Source organism: Amphiura filiformis, chromosome 18 (assembly GCF_039555335.1).
Source record: "Amphiura filiformis chromosome 18, Afil_fr2py, whole genome shotgun sequence".
Lineage (NCBI taxonomy): Eukaryota > Metazoa > Echinodermata > Ophiuroidea > Amphilepidida > Amphiuridae > Amphiura > Amphiura filiformis.
Genome location: NC_092645.1, coordinates 64688449 through 64703896, shown reverse-complemented (window position 1 = coordinate 64703896; position 15448 = coordinate 64688449). Strand labels below are relative to the sequence as shown.

General features: G+C 44.0%; 1 protein-coding gene across 1 annotated transcript in view; it reads left to right on the top strand.

Moving 5' to 3' along the window:
- The window catches only part of LOC140138928 (DNA polymerase alpha subunit B-like), a 36839-nt gene continuing 21391 nt past the window's right edge, over window positions 1-15448 (top strand). Inside the window, 5 exon segments of the mRNA XM_072160710.1 lie at window positions 1-137; window positions 3400-3407; window positions 7227-7343; window positions 7446-7534; window positions 8293-8350. Of these exon segments, the coding sequence (XP_072016811.1) occupies window positions 5-137; window positions 3400-3407; window positions 7227-7343; window positions 7446-7534; window positions 8293-8350 (405 nt within the window). The 5' untranslated portion in view covers window positions 1-4.

The window sequence follows — 15448 nt, the reverse complement described above, 5'->3', positions numbered from 1 at the left end:
ACTTATGATTGCAAATTGGAAGAATTCCGCCTCTGCAGATTTACTCACTAAAATGACTGAAATTAGCGAAGAAGACTTGATCTCTGAATTTGAGGTGTTTGATATTGATCTCACTAATGCTGAAGTAATAGACAAATGTAAGTATCTATGTGATGTCATCTGTCCAACACAAAAAAGTATCATCCAGTTTTTGGTCCAACACATGATATAGGTATCCTAGGTGAATTCAGATTTGCCATCAAACTGCATCATTTTATATATCAAATTAAAGCCCTTGAGTAAACAAAGCCAAAACTGAAAACCATTTTTTCATAGCACTTTCCATAGCAAAGTTACATCTTGTCAAAGATTGACTTTCATCAAAAAGTTTCAGCTAGCAAAATTCCCCAAAACGGCATTTCGGGGGTGTTTCTAGATCTTAGTCTATCTGTATCTGTCTTGTCACGTACAATCACCATCTCTGGTTGTCGCATACGTTGGGGGGTCATGTGCAAGTCGCGGTTAAATATTAAAGTGGGCCTTTGAAGTCAGCGTCTTGATGTTGATGGTTTCTAGATTGGTCTTGAAGGTCTTGACGTCGGGTGCGGTGCGTAGCCGTAGGTTCTGGTCGAGTTGGTTCCATTCGCGAATAGTCTTTGGATAAAGCGAGTGCCTATAACAGTCCTTGTTTGTGGTGATTATGTTGTAAGATAAGGCCCCCGATTGCCTGGTCCTGGGTTGACTGGATGAATTTGTATCACGAAGATGACATTTGATGTTACTTGGACTGGTATGTACCCGTGAGTTTCTTTGTAGATGGTCGTCAGCGTAATTTGGTCCTACGGTCCTGAAGAGGTTCCCACTCTAAATCAGCAAGAATTTTAGTGATACTGGACTCCCTGCTGTAGTCGCCAACAGTAAACCTGGCAGCTCTTTTTTTTTTTTTTCTAACTTATCCCCATCTGATTTGTGCTGTGGATCCCAGATCCCGGAGCAGTACTCTAACTTGGGTCTTATCAGGGACTTGTAGGCAATAGACTTAGTGCTGTTGTTGCAGTAATATATGTTTCTCTTCAGCAAGCCCAGCATTTTATTAGCCTTGGTAACAGTTTGATTGATGTGAGTAGACCATTTCAAATCATTGCTAAGTTCAACGTATACCTGGTCTCATGTACCCATACCTAGTGTATGGGTACATGGTATTACCAGGCATTCAAACAGGCACGGAGAGAGCTGTCAAAGAGTGTATATTTCAAAACATGATAACTACACCAGTTATAAAAATTCCTGTATACCTACCACTTTCAACTTGCATTAAAAGTCCTTATTCCATGTCTGAAAAATATGATCCCCAATTTGTACTCACTTTGTTCAAGAAAGTTTAAATATCCACAGTCAAATTTCAGCTGTATATGTTCAATGTATATACTCCAAAACATAACCCCAAATCATGATTTCCAATTATTACACCTCAATACAGCCCAAGGCAGTGCAAGCAATAAAAAAGTCACTGTGTGTCCACTAGCATTTAATCCATAGCACCCCAATGTGTGCAGAAAGGCATGAAATGGCAACCCTTTCTAAATTGCCAACATGTTAACTCCTCATTGGTTAATGCTTGCATGCTTGAGTGGAGGGTATTTCAAGACATAGCATGCCATGCATGTGCAATGATGTGTGCAATATTGCATCATTATCTGGAACATGTGTGCATATTATCATCATATTGAGGCATAGTTCTTATTCTCTGCACTAGATGGTATTGAAGAATAGGTCAGCCAGTGCAAGGAATGAGATGGAAAAAAACATCCTATCCTGCATTTGGGAAGAAGCCATCTCCCAATGAGTGTGGTTGGGAGTTGATATGGCAATTGGGAGGCTTGGCCAAGCACATTGTCATAAAGGTCAGAACATGCTATGATAACATCTCTGATCAATTCATGAAAGTTGGACATTTAGGAAGCTGCTGCTGGGAATATTGACATGAAATTGTCATTTTGAAGGAACATACATGTTGAAAATGGATTCTATAAATTCTTCACCATGTGCTGGTCAAGCTTGAGCAAACATGAAATGGTAAGTGAAACATATTTGGGAGAAAATTACAGCTGTACATCGAAGGTGGCATGTTTTGGTAGTCCATTGGGAAAGTGAATTAGTATGATGTTCTGAACATAAGTTCAACGCCGAGGTACGGGTGATGTTTCACCTCCTCGAGGATATGGTGACCCATCTTGTAATTCTTGGTAACTGGATTCCTCTTGTGAGTGACTCTCATACTGAAGCACTTGGAAGAATTAAAAGACATCTGCCAGTCTCTCTCCCACTTGACTAAAGCATCAAGATCTTCTTGGAGTTTCTCGAATCCTCGGTGGATTGTATTCTGTTGTAGAGAATACAATCGTCCGCCAAAGTCTGACCTTTGAGTGAACTTTTGACGGCAAATCATTAATGTATGCCAAAAACAGTAGGGGTCCCAAGACTGTACCTTGGGGGACCCCGACGTAACACTAGCTCTGGTGGACGAAACTCCTTCCAAAACCACCTGCTGGTGACGACAAGTAAGGAAAGACTCAAGCCACTTCAATATGTTGTTTCTGATTCCCATATGGTGAAGCTTCATCAAAAGACGTTGGTGGGGCACTGAATCAAACGCCTTGCTGAAATCCATAATAATTAGGTCCGCCTGGCCTTTATCATCCAAAATCTTAACAATGTCGTCAACAAGAGCAGATAATTGAGTGTCACAAGAACGTCCTTTACGAAAACCATGTTGCACGCCAACCAATATGTGATGTTGATCAAAATGATTCATGATGTGGTGATGCAGGATATGCTCCAAAATCTTACATGGAATTGATGTCAACGAAATTGGTCTGTAATTTCCAGGGTTACTTCTATCGCCTTTCTTATGAAGCGGAGTTACGTTAGCATCAAGCCAGGCATCAGGTAAACATCCCGAATCAAGCGATTTTTGAAAAATCTTGGTTAACACAGGAGCCATTGAAGAGGCGCAAACTTTCAAAATCTTCGCTGGTATAGTCTCATTATGATAGCAGCTTTTTTTAATGGAAATGCTATCCAAATCCCTCTAAAATTCCATGTGCGGGTGACTTATCACCATAAAAATCATATATTTGGGTCAAGTGAAGTATAGAAAACATATTTATGTAGGTTTCTTTCTTCGGGCACTTGTTTTAAATTTCTATGTAAAAATGCATTGACATTGTCGGCGAATTTGACTGACTAGCAAATGTGTTAACTAAGGCTTGCCTGGGTTACCTACATGATATTTACAGGGCTAGGGACAGGCATAAAAATTTCAAATTAATTCTATTAACATGAATTGTTGTTCATTGGAAGAGGGAACTTCTCAGAAACAATTTGACACCAAAACCAATCTTCTACTGTATTGCTAAGTAAGTGAAGTTATGTCATGACGAAATTACTGTCGCAACATTGGGCTTACCATATAGGTATCCCAGGTGAATTCAAATTTGCCATCAAACTGCATCATTTCATATATCAAATTAAAGCCCTTGAGTAAACAAAGCCAAAACTGAAAACCATTTTTTCATAGCACTTTCCGTAGCAAAGTTACATCTTGTCAAAGATTGACTTTCATCAAAAGTTTCAGCTAGCAAAATTCCCCAAAACGGCATTTCGGGGTATTTCTAGATCTTAAGTCTCATTATGATAGCAGGTTTTTTTTAATGGAACTGCTATCCAAATCCTCTAAAATTCCATGTGGGTGACTTATCACCATAAAAAATCACATATTTGGGTCAAGTGAAGTATAGAAAACATATTTATGTAGGTTTCTTTCTTCGGGCACTTATTTTAAATTTCTATGTAAAAATGCATTGACATTGTCGGCGAATTTGGCTGACTAGCAAATGTGTTAACTAAGGTTTGCCTGGGTTACCTATACCATAGCATAGGAGTGCATGCCATGGGGGGGGGGGGACTTGATAATTTTTGTGCCCCCCCCTGTCAATTTTTTGTTTTCACTGTAATTTAATCTAATTTTTGTTAAATATTATGTATGTTATCATTTTCAACACATCTGTGAAATTTTGTATGAAAATTCAAATTATAACTTATATAAGGTGGTAAAAAACCCGGGGGGGGGGGGGTCACTCCCATTGTGGCATGTACACCATCCGCGATAATGAAAACGCGTAAAAGGGTAGTTTTTCGTGAGGTAAGCACGATCACGCCAGTAACGCGCTTAGGGTGTCAAAACATGAAATATTGGGAAAAAGGGTAGCAAAATTGCAATTGCGGAAATGAAATTTAGGGTATGAAATTTGATGCAAGGAATAAAATCCTTGTTTAGGGTATTGTTTTAGCCAAGGATTAAATCCTTGTTTAGGGTGCTTTTCAAAAGTTGATTATCGCGGATGGTGTACAGGCCACAATGGGAGTGACCCCCCCGGGGTAAAAAAGTGGTCAATTTTGGTCAAAGTTGGCAATTTTTCGGCCATTTTGGGCCCATTTTAGGCCAAAACAATGATTTTTCCCGAGCGATAACAAAAAAGTGCTTTCTCCCAGCAAATAAGTAAACTGGAATTATTATGTGAAAAGGATGAAAGTTTTTGTCAAACCATGTTTCCCTTTTGTCAGAAGATAAATTTTGGGTCAGAATAGAATTTTTTCCCAAAAATGCCCCTTTTTGACCCCTTTTTTGACCAAAACAGTGATTTTCACCAAGGCATATCTCACAGAAAAAAATATTCAAAAATGAAGTCAATGTTGCATTCTGCTTCCTAAAGCATTGAAACTGTTGTCAATGCAAACTAGAGCATCTGAAACAGATTAATTTTGGTTTTATTCATCATTTGCCATCAAACTGCATCATTTTATATATCAAATTAAAGCTCTTGAGTAGGCCTAAAGAAAGCCAAAACTGAAAACCTTTTTGTCATAGCACTTTCCGTGGCAAAGTTACATCTTTTCAAAGATCGACTTTCATCAAAAAGATTCGGCTAGCAAAATTCCCCAAAACAGCATTACGGGGGTGTTTCTAGATCTTAGTCTCATGATGATAGCAGCTTGTTTTAATGGAACTGCTATCAAAATCCTCTAAAATTCCATGTGTGAGTGTCTCATCACCATAAAACATATATTTGGGTAAAGTGAAGTACATAGAAAACATATTTATGTACGTTTCCTTGACCGACCTGTTCTTGAAAAAAATTGAAATTTCTATGTGTGTATCGTGTTTGGTCCCCGGTCTAGGCGAATTTCGCTGACTAGCAAATGTGTTAACTAGAGACTGACCGATCAGATCGGTAGCTTCCGTATCGGGCCGATTATTAGCTTATCGGTAGTGATCTGCATCGGCCGATTTTTCCTTCATCCGCCGATGTAATGCACCGATCACCCAATATCATGAAAGTAATTGTTGAAGCTTAACAAGTATTCATTTATTGGTATATTTCTTTGAATTAGACTAGTTAAATCAAGCGAAATTTAGCAAAAGAACAAGCTTTGTAGGCGATAAACATATATAAAATCATACCGTGATTCAGGCACGCAGCTGAGATAATCAGGTAATTCCCCGCATGCACATTACAATTGTAGTTCTTACTTCCGGGTTACATGTACACACGTGCGTACGGGCCGTGTGCAAAACTCAACACTTCCGGGTTACACACGTGCGTGTCAGATTGGAGAGAGCTACGGGCAGCGTGCAAAACTCGACACTTCCGGGTTACACACGCGCGGGCCGTGTGCAAAACTCACACTGACTTGAACGTAAACACAATATTAAAATGGGGCGATCGAATGATTCGATGGACTGGGACATCAGGGGGAAAAGGTAAATTGAGCTTATAATAATCATGGTCAAATTCAGTATTTTAAATGCATATGGGAGTGTGTTTTTTGTGCTCAGAGCATACATAATTGTGGTAATACTTTATGCATAAGTACCCTTTCAACATACGGGTGAAATTTACTCACGGTGATGGCAGCCATTGTTTACAATTGGGGAACTGGTAATCGGCGATCGGCGATCGAATCGGCAGATCAAAGAGATAAGGACCTGATCGGTCAGTCTCTAGTGTTAACTAAGGTTTGCCTGGCATACCTAATTTATGGGTAGTGGCAGAGGCTCTTTACTATAGAGCTACCTATAACCATGATAACCCAGAGAACTAGTTAACCTACTATAATAACTTTCATACCTACAATGTATCATTGTATGTGACTTATTTGTAATATTAAATATGCAGTTCTGATACCTTATGTTTACATCAATGACAGAAGTACTCCCATAATTGACAACTCAAATACAAAGGATATCAGTTATGCAATCAAGTTTACAACACATCAGTCTTACAATGTGCAGAAAGTCACTGAGTCACGCCATTCAAGTACCAATATTGATTACTTCAAGTGGCCTACTGGAGTTACCAGATATGACCCTGTGTGATTTCCATGTTATTTTGCAATAACAAAACCATGTTTTCCTTGATTTTGGTATGAAATTGAGCAAATAGAATGCATTGTCATGTCAATTTGGAGTTATTAGGGAGCGATCGTTATTTATGGCAGGGGGGGAATGGGTAAATTTAGGGGGGAACACAACATTTTTTTGTGGTTTTGAGGGGGGAACCTGAAATTTTTAGTTGAACCAGGAGGGGGGATTGTTAAATTTTAAATGGAGAAAATTGAGAAAACAAGGGGGAACGCGAAAATTTTGAGCGGACGCGAGGGATTGAACGCGAAATTTTTTGTCGATATTTTTGCCAAAACACCCATTCCCCCCCCCTGCCGTAAATAACGATCGGTCCCTTAAGGGCAACTAAAACTGATATAAGGTAAGTTTTATCTGTTTGGAATCTGTATTGACTATTCTGAAGGAATTACTGCAATGTAAACAAACCAACTCATGGCCCATATGGACATCAAGTGTACTGGTTTTCAGTACCCTGTTTTCCATGGGTGACTGTAGGAACCCATGGATTCAATTCGATCCATGCAGCTCTATTGGGTAGCTGTGTTAACATGCCTATACTGAAATCCTGTCGAGATCGACCAGTAATGATTTCACATCAATGTTTGTAATTTGTACATTACAGTGAAAGAGTTATGCTTGGTGTTCCGCCGACTGTACAGACCTGGCATCAGAATGGGTGGCATTCTCACATACCAATGACAACTTGAATCTTACCTTGGACACATTAGATAGGCTGGAAAGAGATGTAAGTTATATGTGTACAGACCCTTGGGGGGGTGAGTTATGCTTGGTGTTCTGTCTTGACTGTACAGACCTGGCATCAGAATGGGTGGCATTCTCACATACCAATGACAACTTGAATCTTACCTTGGACACATTAGATAGACTGGAAAGAGATGTAAGTTATATGTGTACAGACCCGGGGAGGGGGGGGGGTGAGTTATGCTTGGTGTTCCGTCTGATGCGATTAAATAAAATGTTCACTTCATTTTGTTTACAGAGGCTGAGTAAAAAGAAGACTATTGCCAAGACGCCAATCAGCAGTAAACCACAGAGCCGTTATGGGAGTGGAATTAGTAATAGAACCAGGTATGTGTTGGGGAACAAAGCATAGGAGTGATGATGAAGCCCCATGATGCATTTTCGTCGTAGAAGTGATGATGTAACAGGATTAACTACCATAGCAGTTGGGTCAAACAATTTTTGAATATATACCGCATTGCACTAGTATGTTCACGCAGTACCTCTGCATTGTAACATAGATCAGGCCAAAAAAAAAAATTGTTTGTTTGTCCTCCACAGGTTTGAAAGAGGATGTGCGGGCGGGCGGATTTTTTTTGTTTTGTTTTGTTTTGTTTTGGATTTGGCGCATTCCAGGACCTAGCTAGAGCTAAATGCTACAATCATTCATGGTGACTTAAAAAAACCAAACATTTTGATTCTTTAATATGCAGTTTAAGTTATAATTTGTGTTCATGTCATAGTATTTTAATGATTTCAAATCCAATGTATTTTGAAGTCACTAAAAATAATAGACTATGACATGACTTTACATATTTATAGTTATAATTTTGCATATTGAAGACACAAAATGTTTTTGTGGGGCTTTTTTAATTTTCAACCATGAAAGATCTTAGTATTTAGCTCTAGCTAGGTCCAGAGATACTTCAAAAAATGAAAAAAAAAATGAATTTTACTTATTTTTATAAAAAAAAAGAAGTTGAAAAAAAAAAATATTGGTCAGGCCTTAATCTGAGGAGCGGGCGGTGGAGGACAAACAAACATTTTTTTTTTGGCCTCATTTAAAGAAATGAACTTGACATCACACATGTCTTTTGTATTTTCAGTTTGGGATCAGAAGCTGAGGATGACTTATTGAGCTCTTATGGCACACCTGCAAGAAAAGTGAGTACAACTTGAAGGCAAAACTTTTGAATCACTGTTAAATTCTGCCCCCACAGAATGAAAACCAGAGAACCAGGACTGTATACACACATGGAATTCATATTTCGCTCGCAATGCACCCAAAAAGAAATGGTGCATGTGCGTTATACTAGTCATTAAAAGATTGCAGTGACGTGTTGACATGGTGGTAGGGTGGAAGAGCGGCCAACTCAGACATTGGGCTGTATTGGCTCAATGCGCCACCATTTAACAACTATAGCCACTGAGTAACATGTTTATAAGTATAATTTTGATGTATTTTTACCATTCGACTGTCAACTAAATAAGTTTAATTGTCTTCAAATATTGTTCAGCTGATGTGCAAATCAGGTAGGAGAATTCTACAGTATTGACAAGGATTTGTGTGGTAGTATTGATAACAACTACTAGGCCCATGCATGGTTGATTTCAATCAATTTTCCAATAATCATCTTCAATAAGAGCTATCAAGGAACTTCTACTTTTAAGCAATTTGAAGTGGTACTTGACTTGGCAACAATGAATTTCTACCAGCTTGCTGTGTTGCTGTTTTTGTGTTTAGGTGCAGATAGCAATCAAGTAACCTGTGCCAAACCATGTCAAACTGACTGTATTAAAACAACCAAATGTACTCTATCTCGTCCAATTTGCTATTATAGTAACTCGGTTTCCACCTTTCGAGTTAACTTATTAGACTGTGGGGACATAGAACCCCACCCTGGTCCAAACGAGCAGCTCTCTAATAATGGTAATAGCAAAACAAAAGCTACAGAATCCCCTTACGCAAACATAAGGATGGTTAAAGGGCTGAAGATCATCTCGCTCAATATATGTTCCTTATATGCAAAATTAGAGGAACTACGCCTGTTAGTTATTGAGTGTAAGCCTGATGTCATTGCTTTAATGGAGACTAAGCTCAATTATACTATCTGCTCATCAGAGCTGGACATTCCAAATTTCAATCTTCACCAAGGGACAGGACCCGAAATGGAGGGGGTGTAGCCATTTATGTCAACAGCCAACTTTCTTATACACTACTTGAGCCTATTCTACCGGAAACATCAGAAATGTTATGGATTCACCTTTCATTACCAAAAACTCGTCCAATTCTTCTTGGAGCAGTTTATAGATCAGAAATAGAAACAAACTTTTGTGAGACTTTTGAAATTGCTTTACATGATATATTAGAATCAATAAATAAACGTAAAATTCCATGTGAAATAGTGTGCGTAGGAGACTTTAACTTCAACCAATTTGAAACAAATACTTCTCAATGGAAAAAAAAAAAAAAAACAATGGGTATTTTTAAACTTCAACAAATCATAACAAAAGCAACTCGTCTAACTAAGAACACTATAAGTTGCATTGACCATATCTGGACTAACAGGCCACACATGTACTCAAGTAGAGATGTAAATACCTGTACACTTAGTGACCATTCACTTATTTATGAAAGAAGAAAAAATATTACCATCAAACGTCAGTCCAAAATTATTGAGGCTCGATCTTACCGCCATTTTAATGAGACCAAATTTGCAGCTGATCTTCAAGATATCAACTGGGATCCTGTTAGCACGGCTGATAGCCCAGACCAAGGTTGGGACAAGTTTTTTGATTTATTTCTTCCAGTATGTGATAAGCATGCTCCTATAAAGAGGATCAAAGTATCTGACCAACAGCCCACATGGATCACTAATGATTATCTAAATTTGAGACGGCAGAGTCAAAAGCTCGTGAAATTGCTGAGAAATCCAAATCCTCAGCAGATTGGGAGAAGGCAAAACTTCTCAGAAACAAAGTTAATAATTTGCGCAATAAATTGAAATCCAAGGATCTTCAGCAAAAACTTAATGAAACAAAAAGTGATCCACGTGGACTTTGGAAAACACTTTTAAGTGTTACCAGGTAATACCAGGTAATACCAGGTAATACGGTTTTAAAAAACCGTATTACCTGGTAAAACCAAAAGTGATATCCCTGCTGTTAAAACGCAGGATGGAATTGTTAATGACAAACAACAAGTAGCTGATGCTATGAACAATTTCTGACTCAGTACACCGGTCGATCTTACCGTTTCCGATGTTGATTAAGATACTTCTTGCATCGATCCCGAGATGCGGAAAAAACCAATAGTCATTTTGTCCCACATAAATGAATAAATAACAAAAACCCCGATCCCCGAGTGGACTCACCCATTCGGTGACGTCACACACGATAATCACCCTTATCCTCCTTGGTTTCTAGATGAGATAGACGTGTGGATTTTTCTTTACCAACGCTAAGTATCATTACTGAACCAAAGGATGAGATATACAGTTTGTTTGTTACACTGAGGTAAAAACCAACCAGTATATTCGCTAGTGAGATAGTTTTGACGACATTTTTCGGCTAGAAAAGTGACAAAAAGCGATCCAAAAACTTAGCTTGTATGTGTGTTTCCGTTCATATCACGGGACACACGTTTTCAAAAATGGCCGCCTTAGGACGCCATTTTATTTTTGTTCTCACGTAAAACAACTATAACAGACTAGTAAGTTACAATAGATGTTTGTACAGTACTGTGTATACATGTATGGTGAGTGATTATCGCTATGTTTATGGTGTGCTCTATCGTTATATCTTTCAGTACGCGTCTGATGACGCCTTGAGTTACTGCTAAGAGTTCGGTGGGTTTCAAGGACCAGCCTGACAAATCTTCCCCAAAAGGTTTTCAGTTTTTCATCCCTTTGTATATATATTTTTATATCATACCACTACATCAGCGTCAGCCACTGTGCGTGTGGGTCTGTTTATTGGGCTTGAGCTTGTGTTCGGGGGTAGTGCTGTACGCCCCGATTACTACAATGTCTAGGCCTTGTCAATCATGCCCTTCCCTTGTACCAGAGTGGGACCGCATCCACTCTGCTACTCCCACAGGGATTGCTCTAAATCAAATAAGTGTGCTTCCTTTTGCATAGGCTTATCGGACATCCACTTCAAGGATTTAGAAAGTAGCGCTCGTTTAGGTCTTCGACACAGACAGAAGACGAAGACTAAGAAACAGAAGCCTACAGGTAAGATTGATATGGTAGGTACTAGCGAGGCGGCAAGGGCCACGCTAAGGTAACCTCTGGGGCTCCGGTCCCGGCAAGCAGGCGGACCCTCCGGGACTGCTAGCGAGCCCGAAGGCCTAGCAGCCAGCGAAAGCACTGACTTAACGTCTAAGCTAGTAGCAGGCAGCAGGGCGGTACTTGCCCCCTAACAGGCGAGTACCAGTCTACCAGTGAGATCTCTAGCGAGCTTCTTGCAGGTGGACACCCGCTCTATTGCTGGCGACGAGCGGGTCTAGCACCAGCGAAGTAGCCGGCGACGGACAGTATGCCAAGGGTACCCGGCTTGCCTGGGTTGAATCTAGCATACAGCGTGCAGCGGACTTGCCTCGGCCGGTCTGTAGCACGCAGCGTGCCAGTGGAACCCGGGCTTGCCTGCGTTGATCCACGGCACGCAGCACGCCTGTCGTTCCCGAAAGGGTGGAATGAAAACGTGCATGGGTTTAGCAGAGACGATACCGGGGCTAACGCTTCAGGTGTAGTCTTAGCAGAACCAACTGGGGTTGTCACACGGCAGCGTTCCGTGGTGGGACCGCCGAGTGATTCCCTGGGCCTTGGAATGGCTGCCGGCTGTCCTCCGGGACTGGCTAGCGGCTGTACCGGGGTTGGGCTCGCAGTCTCTCACGGGACAGCGACCCAAGTGCAAACAGTGGCAGCTACCGAGTCGAGCTACGGCTTGACTTCAGTGGTAGCCACTATGCACGCCGCCATAGCTGCCGTGAGTGGTCCGCCACACACAGCGACCTTGGGCAAGGCTCAAGAGGTTAGGGTAGGTAGTTTGAACAGCCTGGCTGATCAACAACCCACTTATGTCCTCGAGAGCCAGCAGAGCGTGGTGATCCATTACAGTCAATGGGTCAATTACCCTCTTATGATCGATCACTATCTATTCAGCGGAGCATGGCTCCATTGATTGATACTGCCTATTCAGGTAGCGAGGTGACTGATCGAGGGCATACACGCTCAGCTACCCGTGATACTAGGCAAGCTCCTTTTAGCCAAGGGACAGCCAGTAGAGCGGGGTACCCATGCACACGGCTTGATCCTCTAGCGGGGAACGCTGTGAGGCATGGGTACAGTGGTACGCAGCCGGGAGCCCTACCGGGCACCTACGCTACAACCACGCAGGTACCGCAGTACTGCGTCCTGGTTACCACAGTCTCTGTGGCAACAGGGGGAGGCGGTACTGGTACTGCCGCTCCATGGGGTTTCCCTGGTGGCGGATCCTTTCAGGGTCAGCTACCAACAGGGTATGCCCCGTGGTATCCGCCGCAGGGTGGTTTCTTCCACGGTCTACCACCGTGGCAAGTGCCGCCTAGCGTTGGGCAAGCAGTACCACCAGTTGTTACCCAACCCGGCGGCGAGTGGCTAACCCTGATACAGCTCAGGGTAGGCCGCACACTGCTATGGCTAGGGCGACAGCAGCGAGAGCGTCACGCGGATCCCGGGTGCTATAGCTAGCATCTCGGGTCTAGCGGGAGTACTCCCTCTTCTGCTGGTGTTCAGTTGGCTAGCCACACGGTGGCGACACCTCCCTGTCCACCTTCAGATGCCTGTCGTCAGATCTCTTCCTCATCAGAGAGTGAGTCAGAGTCTGAAGGCGAGGGAAAGGAGGCGGAAGATGAAACCAGTAGCGACTCACAGTCTGATGAGACTGTGCAGCTAGCTTCAGGTATCCTTCCCCGCTTCCCGTGAGGAACTCGCTAGCAATGGTCTGCCTGCGGACACCGCTGAGGTGATGAGCCGTGTGGCCCAAGGTTTGGGCCTGGCTTTCTCTCAGGAGGAGTCCGTTCAGGAGGACCAGGGCATCTTTTCAGTAGGATGCCCAGCTAGCGCGCCCACACAAGGGTCGCCCGCACTTGCATTCCCGGCGGACCTCAAGGGTAGGTTTCGTAGGGCTTCGCTCGCTGGAGCTTCGACGCCGCGTGCTTGCACGCTTCCACTGCGTGTTTCGCAGGAGGACTACGAAACCTACCTCAGGGTCCCTGACATGGATCCAGACGTTGCCAAGCGCCTGCCGCTGGCGGCCAAGGCGCACGGGTCGCTTCTCCCCCAGTGGGAGGAGGAGCTAAAGCTCATCGATAAGCGAGCACGCCGCTTATCAGAGTCTCTAGCGTTGCTACCACGCTTGCCGAGCACCTCGGTAGGCAGGTCGCGAACGACCACGGGGCAACGTTGGAACTCTTCCGCGAGGTTAATCTGTTAGCGGTGCTAACAGCTAACCTCAACGAGAGTTCTATGGGCCTAGCCCATAGGATGTCATCTCGCCGCCGGAGAATGCCTGTCTGTCCCTCCAGTCAACTTACGGCTCCGACTTTGCTGAAGCAATGAAGAAGTCAGACTCGGTGGGACAGGGGCTACTTTTGGTCAGGCCTTTTGCGCCACGGTGGAGGACCGGGCGAAAAAGGCCACCAATGAGAGCACTCTGAAGAAGTCAGAGGCTGCCCTGACCAAGGGAAGGGCAGTAAGGCGAAGAAGAAGCACAAGAAGAAGAAGGCTTCTAAGCGTTCTTCAGCGCCGGCTCCGGCTTCAGCAGGACGCGCACCACAGACTACACCCGAGCCCGAGGCTACTCCAGCACCTCCCAAAAAATCTGGGAAGCGCAAGAGTAGTGCTGGATCGTATGGCAAGCCCCCTAAGAAGAGCCGTTCTTCTAAGGGTGGCAAACCAGATCGGTCCTGAGGGCACGGCGGTCGACAGTCCATGCCGGCAGGTTTGACTTCCACAGGGATTCCCCTGTGGGCGGCCGCTGTTGCATTACGCCCAGAGATGGCATGCCATCTCACCGGGCGCCTGGGTATTGTCAGTGGTCAGTGGGGTTACAGACTGGAATTTACCAGCCACCCTCGTGCGCCTGCACGATTCAGAGGTCCACGGTAGTGCCGCCAGACGGGCCCCAGCGTCGGGCACTACTGTCAGAGGTCACTCAGCTTCTCACGAAGCAAGCGATTGTCCCGGTCTACCCCCCTTTCACCAAGGGGTTTTGGAGCACTTTTTTTTTTTTTTTTTTTAAGACTGGCGCCTGGAGGCCCATTCTGAACCTCAAGCCGTTGAACGAGTTCATCAGGCCCAAGAGGTTCAGAATGGAGACTCTCGCTTCGGTGCTAGCCTGCCCCATCAAGGGTATGTGGGCGGCATCGCTAGATCTCTCGGACGCATATCTGCATGTTCCGATCGCACCTCAAGATCAGAGGTTTCTACGCTTCAAGGTACAGGGTCAAACTTACCAGTTTCGATGCCTGCCATTCGGCTTGTCCACCTCCCCCAGAGTGCTTACACTCCTGGTCAGGGCGGTGGCAGCGTACCTGAAGCGCAGGGGAGTCAACATGTGTTGCTACCTGGACGATTGGTTCATTTACGGACGCACCCCACTGGAGACACAGTGTCTCGTGGAGTTAGTAGTCCGTGACGGTGCGGGACCTGGGATTTCTGATCAACGCCAAGAAATCCAATTTGGTCCCGACGCGAGACACCACTATTCTTAGGGGCCCAGATCAACCTCAAGGAGGGGATCGCGGCGCCCCCACCCGAGAGGGTGACGAACATGGCGAGGTGTGCCCGACTCTTGGCCGAGTCAGAGGGAGCACCCGCTGTGGCATGGATGAAGGTTTTGGGCCTTATGGCCAGTATGGTAGACCTCGTGCACTGCACTGCCGCTTTCACATGAGGCCTATACAACTACACCTTCTAGCCTTTTACAGGCCCAGTCGTCACCCAATATCCCTCGCGGTTCCGATGTCGGAGATCGCGCGAGAGGAACTCTGGTGGTGGACCCATCAGCCCAATTTGACTCAAGGTGTCAGGTTCCTGCACCAGCGGTCAAGGCCACGTAGTGACGCCGACGTCAAAACTGGGCTGGGGGGCCACATCCACGGGACTCAGTCTCGGGCCTATGGTCGGCCACGGAGACGGAGTTCCATATCAACCTTCTCGAACTTTGGGCAGTGGAGAGAACTCTCCAGCATTTCGAGAAGGTGATCGTGGATCTCAT